Source organism: Triturus cristatus, chromosome 7, assembly GCF_964204655.1.
Source record: "Triturus cristatus chromosome 7, aTriCri1.1, whole genome shotgun sequence".
Lineage (NCBI taxonomy): Eukaryota > Metazoa > Chordata > Amphibia > Caudata > Salamandridae > Triturus > Triturus cristatus.
In genome coordinates this window covers 1,849,580,760-1,849,590,412 of record NC_140590.1, presented here as the reverse complement: position 1 = coordinate 1,849,590,412, position 9,653 = coordinate 1,849,580,760, and the positions used below count along the sequence as shown (strand labels likewise).

The 9,653-nt window shown below is 48.7% G+C and overlaps 1 protein-coding gene across 1 annotated transcript in view; it reads left to right on the top strand.

Annotated features, from left to right (window-relative positions):
* Nucleotides 1-3,057: 3,057 nt before the first annotated feature.
* Nucleotides 3,058-9,653, top strand: part of LOC146813435 (uncharacterized) — a 79,017-nt gene continuing 72,421 nt past the window's right edge. Inside the window, exon 1 of the mRNA XM_085620199.1 lies at nt 3,058-3,208. Within this exon, the coding sequence (XP_085476325.1) occupies nt 3,145-3,208 (64 nt within the window). The 5' untranslated portion in view covers nt 3,058-3,144. The remainder of the gene's footprint in view (nt 3,209-9,653) is intronic.

The following is a 9,653-nucleotide window of genomic DNA, read 5'->3' as shown; positions in this document are numbered from 1 at the left end:
ATGTTGGCCAAACTACATCCAACACCCAATCAACCACAAACTGTGGCAGTGAGCCAAGGAGGCTGATGTAAATTAGATCGGTTATGGATTCATCCGCATACTCAGCACAATATACATTCTACAATACAATACAGAATCTCATCTACATATTGTCTAAGGACAAGTTCAGAGAAGCGAGGAGGGGCTAGCTCAGTGGCTAAACCTGCAAGGATGTGAGCCCCGGAGAAAGAGGATGCCCTTGGTCCAGCAGGGGAGCAGATGTGGGGACCTATCCAACCCTACCTGTTCTTGCTGCTAAAGATGAGGCTTGACAAGAGCCCCATTCTTTCAGGGGGTATGTACACTCCTCGGCACATGGAGGGAGGCCACCTACTGACTCTACAATGGCCTCCTACACAGAGATCCTTCCTTCAGGTAGCTCACCTCTGCTAAAGGAAGCTCCCATCAACCCTGGGCCAAAGGGCAAGAAGGCTGCGCCTCTGGCCATGCCCTCCCCCACAAGGTCCTTAATCAGCATTACTCAAATTCCACCTCCTCAGGTGGAGAGGGCATAGTGACATCACTGTCCTCAGCTCTTCTCCAGCTTGTAATGAGGTGACTAGGGTCAGGTAACAAGGTCTACAGTTCTGTGGGTGACTGGCTATGCAGCCAACAGCTGCTGGTGCCAGATAAATGTAAAACATAGTGAACAACATTCACACCTGGAACTGGTGGCCGGCAGACATTCAGGGCGCTAAGATTAAGCACGGGCTGTGGGACTTAAGGGTAAGTGGGATCCTCTGGAGACCTGCTGGTCACTGGGAAGGAAGGATCCCTACGGACGAACAGAAACGCTGAAGACTGGTGGCCGGCAGACATTTAGGGAGCTAAGATTGAGCACGGGCTGTGGGACCGAAGGGTGAGTTTGATCCTCTGGAGACCTGCTGGTCACTGGGAAGGAAGGATCCCTACGGACGAACAGAAACATCAAGACTGGTGTCCGGCAGACATTTAGGGAGCTAAGATTGAGCACTGGCTGTGGGACCGAAGGGTGAGTGTGATCCTCTGGAGACCTGCTGGTCAGTGGGAAGGAAGGATCCCTACGGACGAACAGAAACGTCAAGACTGGTGGCCGACAGACATTCAGGGAGCTAAGATTGAGCACGGGCTGTGGGACCTAAGGGTAAGTGTGATCGTCTGGAGACCAGCTGGTCACTGGGAAGGAAGGATCCCTACGGATGAAAAGAAACGTCAAGACTGGTGGACGACAGACATTCAGGGAGCTAAGATTGAGCACGGGCTGTGGGACCAAAGGGTGAGTGTGATTCTCCTGAGACCTGCTGGTCACTGGGAAGGAAGGATCCCTACGGACGAACAGAAACGCTGAAGACTGATGTCCGGCAGACATTTAGGGAGCTAAGATTGAGCACTGGCTGTGGGACCGAAGGGTGAGTGTGATCCTCTGGAGACCTGCTGGTCAGTGGGAAGGAAGGATCCCTACGGACGAACAGAAACGCTGAAGACTGGTGGCCGACTGACATTCAGGGAGCTAAGATTGAGCACGGGCTGTGGGACCTAAGGGTATGTGTGATCGTCTGGAGACCAGCTGGTCACTGGGAAGGAAGGATCCCTACGGATGAAAAGAAACGTCAAGACTGGTGGACGACAGACATTCAGGGAGCTAAGATTGAGCACGGGCTGTGGGACCAAAGGGTGAGTGTGATCCTCCTGAGACCTGCTGGTCACTGGGAAGGAAGGATTCCTACGGACGAACAGAAACGTTGAAGACTGGTGGCCGACAGACATTCAGGGAGCTAAGATTGAGCACGGGCTGTGGGACCAAAGGGTAAGTGTGATCCTCTGGAGACCTGCTGGTCACTGGGAAGGAAGGATCCCTACGGACGAACAGAAACGCTGAAGACTGGTGTCCGGCAGACATTCAGGGAGCTAAGATTGAGCACGGGCTGTGGGACCAAAGGGTAAGTGTGATCCTCTGGAGACCTGCTGGTCACTGGGAAGGAAGGATCCCTACGGACGAACAGAAACGCTGAAGACTGGTGGCCGACAGACATTGAGGGAGCTAAGATTGAGCACGGGCTGTGGGACCGAAGGGTGAGTGTGATCCTCCTGAGACCTGCTGGTCACTGGGAAGGAAGGATCCCTACGGACGAACAGAAACGCTGAAGACTGGTGGACGACAGACATTCAGGGAGCTAAGATTGAGCACGGGCTGTGGGACCGAAGGGTAAGTGTGATCCTCTGGAGACCTGCTGGTCACTGGGAAGGAAGGATCCCTATGGACGAACAGAAACGCTGAGGACTGGTGGACTACAGACATTCAGGGAGCTAAGATTGAGCACGGGCTGTGGGACCGAAGGGTGAGATGAAAATGTATAGACCTCAGGCTGCGAACGCGATTTATAGCCTGAAGATGAGCGCGGGGACATCTGATGGTGTGCTGCCATGGAATTATGTTGTTACCCGTCTTTGCAAAGGTTACCGGCCCTAGAAGCTTAAAAAAAAACTTTATTACCGAAAAAGTTTGCCAACATTACCCCCATGATCCTAACCAAGCAGTGTTTAGCGAAAGGTTGCAATCTGCAAATGGGGGCCACTGTCGGGGCCTACCTGTGGCCCCAGTCCAACCCTGACGTCAGGATGCCCCTCCACCTGCACGATCGTTTCTTGTTCTGCCTCTGAGCAGAGGGGCCTCTGCCTATCCTAACCAGGGAGTAACACACCCTTAACCCAGGTTCCTGTGCCTGACCCTGGCATCACGTGGGCAGATCGCATAGGATGACGTCAGCCCGTCCCTCCACCTGCACAACAGCCCCTTGTTCTGCCTTTGAACAGAGAGAAGTGTCTGCCGAAAGATGATGCCACCTGCCCCGGGCGCCCACCATTGTTGGTCCAAGGGCCTCTTACGCGCCGTGCGTGAGAAGCTTCAACACGCCCTGGCACCGCTGTCACAGGAGCCTCTGCGCCCGAGGGTCGGGGAGGCCATCCCTCCCTGGCACGGGGTAGTGCGGGGAGGCCTCTCTGCTCTGCTCGCCTGGAGGGTCCGGTACGTTATAAATACAGGTGGCTCCCTCCGCGCCCATCACTGTGAGCCATCCCTGTCTCCCGTCCTCACGCACACACCGCAGCAGGGCACACGCACTCGCCATGTTAAGGGTCGTCGGTCTGTCCGTCCTGCTGGGCCTGGTGCTGGCTGACAGTGGGGGCCAGGGTAAGTGACCTTTGGACGCAGACTGATAAAAGCGCCTGTACAGCATCAAGACATCGAAGCGCTTCACAGGGGCATTTGAGATCAGGTGCGCTAATCTAGCAAGTGCCCGTGGGCACCAGTTGTTGCTTTCCCGGGCACCTTGGCATTGCTGCCCGGGGCGTAGAGCTGGCCCGGCCCCTTCTGTAATCGCGTCAGCCTGAGATTTGGACCAGTGCGATCTCCAGGGGGGTTCCCTCGTCTACATAGGATGTGACCCCAAGAAAACCACAGACCCTGTTGTGATGGGGCCTGTGCAGTGTCCCTGGCGTGTGCACAGTGTCTCGGAATCTGCAGTGAGGCGCACTGGCTGTTGGCACACAGAGGCGGTGCAGTCAATGCACCTGGGAATGGTGGCAGCTGGATCAGGCTCAACCAGGTGTCGCTCTGCACGCGGGGGTGTATTCCTAACTGCACGCATCCCAGGGGTCCTGCCCCCCACTTTAAACCGAGGCCAGGTCTCCGGGCTTTAGGGCGAGACGGCCTAGTGGCTTTAAGCAGCCCATCTGACTTTCCCTGACGTTCTCCTTGCAGCGGGGGTGCGTCTTTACGCCCCCCGCAGCGCCATAGCTGTAACAGGGCGCCCCGGGCTTTAAGTGGGACGGGTCTCACCGGTGCTGAGCACCGGCAGTTTTTTAAAGGGGGCCTGAAACAGGTCTCTATCGGGCTCCGTTTTGTGCCCTGGCACAGGTGGACTGCAGTGACAGCAGGCACATCGATGTACGCTGCTCACACTGCTCACTTCTCACTAGTGGAGAAGTTACGGCATGACGTCATGCCAGGGGAGCCTTGTAGGGGAAGGGAAATCCTTTAAAGAGAGTCATTTTTTCTCTGGATTTCCCTTCTCTTTTTGAAACTCAGGAGCAGCAACATTGTCGTGGTGTCACCAGGGCTTTAAATCGAAGCTTTTTCAATTTTATATACAAGCCATAGTCACTGCTTCTTTATCTTATGCAACTAACAACCATTGACAAAGCCAATAGTCCTGACTTCTTGTAGGTATGATGTTACTTGTATCATATATCTGGATTCAGTGACAGAAATAGCAAAATACAAGTCGGGCAGCACTTTAATTACATTGGCCACGCCCCTTTGAGACCCCCCAGTTTTTATATCCCACTTAAAGCCCTGACTGGGCCCCTTGACCCAATCTGTGCCTGGCGAGTGCAGGGCAGGGCAGTGCGGAGTGGGACAGTGGCCCTATGTGTAATGCGGCCCCAGGAGTCCTACTTCAGGCGCCCATGGACGCCTATGTGAACGGGCCTCACCCTTGCTCTGTGAAAGAGAGACCTTGGGGCTTATTTACAAGCCCCTTGCGCCTCCCGTACGTCACTTTTTCCATGTTAAAAATTGCACAAAAGTGGCGCAAGGTGCTTGTAAATAAGCCCCCTTATCACTTGCAGTGTCAGTGCGCGCTGCACAGCTGCTACGTCAGAGCCGTGCACCGCTGCTACGTCAGAGCCGTGCACCGCCTCTGTGGCTTTAAGAACGTCTCCCTGGTGCGGTATTAACAGGAATTTCCAGGCCTGGCTTGGGAAGAGGTCTTTGTGCATTTACTGGCGCCTTCTGATCCCTGGGTTCCTTTTTACAATGGTAGAGTTTTGGTCTTAGGGTACCTTTGTACAATGATAGATTTGTGGTCTCAGGGTACCTTAATACAATGATAGATTTGTGGCCTCAGGGTACCTTAATACAATGATAGATTTGTGGTCTCAGGGTATCATCATACAATGATAGATTGTTGGGCTCATGGGACTTTTACACAATGATCGATTTGCGGTTCAGGGTACCTTTCTGCATTGATAGATCTGGAGTCTCAGGGTACTTTCATACAATTAAAGATTTTCAGTCTCGGGTACTTTTATACAATTATAGGTTTGTGGTCTCAGGGTACCTTAATATAATGAAAAGTTTTGTGTTCTCAGTGTCATACTATACATTGATAGATCTGTGGTCACAGGGTACCTTTGTACAGTGATAGATTTGTGGTCTCAGGGTACTCTTATACAATGATAGGATTCTGGCCTCAGGGTATCTTTATACACTGATAGATCTGTGGTCTCAGGGAACCTTTGTACAATGATAGATTTATGGTCTCAGGGTATTCTTATACAATGATAAGATTCTGGTCTCAGGGTATCTTTATACACTGATAGATCTGTGGTCTCAGGGGACCTTTGTACAATGATAGATTTGTGGTCTCAGGGTACTCTTATACAATGATAGATCTGTGGTCTCAGGGAACCTTTGTACAATGATAGATTTGTGGTCTCAGGTTATCATCATACAATGATAGATTGTTGGGCTCATGGGACTTTTACACAATGATCGATTTGCGGTTCAGGGTACCTTTCTGCATTGATAGATCTGGAGTCTCAGGGTACTTTCATACAATTAAAGATTTTCAGTCTCGGGTACTTTTATACAATTATAGGTTTGTGGTCTCAGGGTACCTTTATATAATGAAAAGTTTTGTGTTCTCAGTGTCATACTATACATTGATAGATCTGTGGTCACAGGGTACCTTTGTACAGTGATAGATTTGTGGTCTCAGGGTACTCTTATACAATGATAGGATTCTGGCCTCAGGGTATCTTTATACACTGATAGATCTGTGGTCTCAGGGAACCTTTGTACAATGATAGATTTATGGTCTCAGGGTATTCTTATACAATGATAAGATTCTGGTCTCAGGGTATCTTTATACACTGATAGATCTGTGGTCTCAGGGGACCTTTGTACAATGATAGATTTGTGGTCTCAGGGTACTCTTATACAATGATAGGATTCTGGTCTCAGGGTATCTTTATACACTGATAGATCTGTGGTCTCAGGGAACCTTTGTACAATGATAGATTTATGGTCTCAGGGTATTCTTATACAATGATAAGATTCTGGTCTCAGGGTATCTTTATACACTGATAGATCTGTGGTCTCAGGGGACCTTTGTACAATGATAGATTTATGGTCTCAGGGTACTTTCATACAATGATAGTTTTCTGGTTCATGATACCTTTATGCATGGTAGATTTGTAATCTCAGGGCACTCTTACACACTGATCGATTTGTGATCTCAGGGTACTTGTATACAATGATAGATATGTGGTCTGCGGTCTCAATGTTCTTTTCCACAATTTTAGATTTGTGGTCTCAGAGTACCATATATATCTGTGTATCTATCTATATCTATATATCTATAAAGATAAAAGCGGAAAAAAGAAGAAAAGGGGGCAGGGTAGAAACACCCTGACCCCCTAGGCCTGCTCAGGGGGTCCCAAAAAAGCATTACAAAAAATGATTTGCGTAGGGTGCGCAAATCCCACCGGATTATTTTTTTTTAAAAAGGCACGGGGACTTCATCCCACGACCAAGAGCGCGCCAGGAGGCTCGTTTGCAGATTGGTGGAGAAAGGGGACATGGCCCGTGTTCACCTCTCAGCAATCCCACTGTGTGGGCCTTACTGGAGGTAACAGGTAGGCTAGTTGGGCCCTAAGGACTCCCAGCAGCGAAAGGGACTTCAATCCCCACCGAAGAGCGCACCAGGGAGCGCGTTTGCAGAGTTGTGGGCAAAGGGAGTGTGGCCTGCTATGAGAACTTAGCAACCCTGCTGTGTGGGACTCTTAAGTGGTGTGGTAGTCTGTGTTGTAGAGTGATAACCTCAGGTTTAGCCTTCCTTGTTTCCATAGAAGCTAAACTATAAACTCAATGAGGCTCAAAAAAAGAAAGAACCACAGAGGAGCACTTCTGGACCTAGTCAGAGGTATGAGCGGGGCCACTGGAAATATGCGACTGTTCAGCTGGCCCAATTTTCGCATAATTAAACATTTTCCGCATTTGCCACATAATCAATCATCTGCTGCATAATCTGCAGATTTGAAAAACAAAAAACCTTGTTTCTAGCTCAAACAGCTCAAACGTCACCAAAAATGCAGCAACAAGTGTTACAGCATGGTGGAAGGCCCGTTGCAAAGCTGGAATGGTCACCTGTTACTTATTCCTAAATGTAGGTGTTACATTGGTACTAATGGTGCACAAACCACTCTTGCTTCTTTCTGGGCCTCGGTTGCCTCTTTCTGCACCTCTCTTGTTTCTTTTGGCAACACTCTTGTCTCTTCCATCACTTCTGTTGCTTCTTTCTGCATCTCTGTTGCTTCTTTCAGGACTTCTCTTGTCTCTTTCTGCACTTATCTTGCCTGCTTCTGCCTCTCTCCTGCCTGCTTCTGCATCTCTCTTGCCTCTTTCTGCACCTCACTTGCTTTTTTCTGTACCCCACTTGCCTCTTCCTGCACCCCTCTTCCCTCTTTCTACACCTCTGTTGCCACTTTCTGCACCTCTCTTGCTCCTTTCTGCACTTATCTAGCCTCTTTCTACGTTTCTGTTCCTTCTTTCTGCACTTCTCTTTGTACATTTCTGTTGATTCTTTCTGCACTTCTCTTGCCTCTTTCTGCACCCTCTTTCTGCACCTCCCTTGCATCTTTCTGCAGTTCTCTTGCCTCTTTCTGCACCTTTGTTGCCTTTTTCTGCATGTCATTTGCCTCTTTTGGTATTCCTCTTGCCTCTTTCTGCACCACTGTTGGTTCTTTCTGCATCCCTCCTGCCTCTTTCGGCACCCCTCTTCCCTCTTTCTGCACCCCTCTTGCCTTTTTCTGCACCTGTGTTCCCTCTTTTTGCTCCTCTCTTGCCTGTTTCTGCACCTCTATTCCTTCTTTCTGCACTTCTCTTGCCTCTTTCTGCACCTCTGTTGCTTCTTTCTGCAGTTCTCTTGCCTCTTTCCGCACCTCTCTTGCCTCTTTCTGCAGTTCTCTTGCCTCTCTCTGCACCTCTCTTGTTTTTTTCTGCACTTCTGTTGCTTCTTTCTGTACTTCTCTCGCCTCTTTCTGTCTCGCCTCTTTCAAATAGGAAATGCAAGCTGTCAGGTTTAAAGGTCTGCGTGCTCTTGTGACTCATATATATGTCTATTTATACATCCTCTATCTGCACATTTGTTGCTTTTTTTCTGAACTTCTCTTACCTCTTTCTGCATTTCTGTTGCTTCTTTCTGTACTTCTCTTGCCTCTTTCTACATTTTTGTTGCTTCTTTCTGCACTTCTCTTGCCTCTTTCTGCACCCCTGTTGCCTCTTTTTGCACTTGTTTTACCTCTTTCTGCACCCCTCTTGCCTCTTTCTGTTCCCCTCTTGCCTCTTTCTGCACCTCTGGTGCTTCTTTCTGCACCTCTGTTGCTTCTTTCTGCACTTCTCTTGCTTCTTTCTGCAACTCTCTTGCTTCTTACGCACCCCTCTTGCCTCTTTCTGTACCCTTCTTCCCTTTTTCTGTACCTCTCTTGCCTTTTTCTACAGTTCTCTTGCCTCTTTCTGCACCTCTCTTGTTTTTTTCTGCACTTCTCTTTCTTCTTTCTGTACTTCTCTCGCCTCTTTCTGTCTCGCCTCTTTCAAATAGGAAATGCAAGCTGTCAAGTTTAAAGGTCTACGTGCTCTTGTGATTCAGATATATGTCTATTTATACATCCTCTTTCTGCACATTTGTTGCTTTTTTCTGAACTTCTCTTACCTCTTTCTGCATTTCTGTTGCTTCTTTCTGTACTTCTCGTGCCTCTTTCTACATTTTTGTTGCTTCTTTCTGCACTTCTCTTGCCTCTTTCTGCACCCCTGTTGCCTCTTTTTGCACTCATCTTACCTCTTTCTGCACCCCTCTTGCCTCTTTCTGCACCCCTCTTGCCTCTTTCTGCACCTCTGTTGCTTCTTTTCGCACCTCTCTTGCTTCTTACGGCACCCCTCTTGCCTCTTTCTGCACCCTTCTTTCCTTTTTCTGCACCACTCTTGCCTCTTTCTGCACCTCTCTTGCCTTTTTCTGCAGTTCTCTTGCCTCGTTCTGCACCTCTCTTGTTTTTTTCTGCACTTCTCTTTCTTCTTTCTGTACTTCTCTCGCCTCTTTCTGTCTCGCCTCTTTCAAATAGGAAATGCAAGATGTCAAGTTCAAAGGTCCTGCGTGCTCTTGTGACTCAGGTATATGTCTATTTATACATGTATTCTCACATGTGTTATGCATCTGAAGATGGTATCTTAAAAAGCAGGTAGCTTCTCCTCTAAGTGGTTAAATGTTCTCAGATCTGCTCTGTCATTCGGTTGCACATGCAGACATGTCTGATGTATATAGGTGTTATAGAGCCCCTCAAATATACTATTGAGTACCCATGTGCACTGTATTATGAGCAGAAACAAATATATACACCTGTTTGTACACAAGTTTACAGAGTATGCTTTTTGAATCACAGGTATTCAAGTAGTTGTATGTTTATCTTTATGCAACATGTCACTAGGTAAAAGCAGAGACACACATGCATACCTTCACAAACTTGTTGAGACTTACAACATTGATATGGTTAGGATTGCTGTTTTACATTTGGTAGGC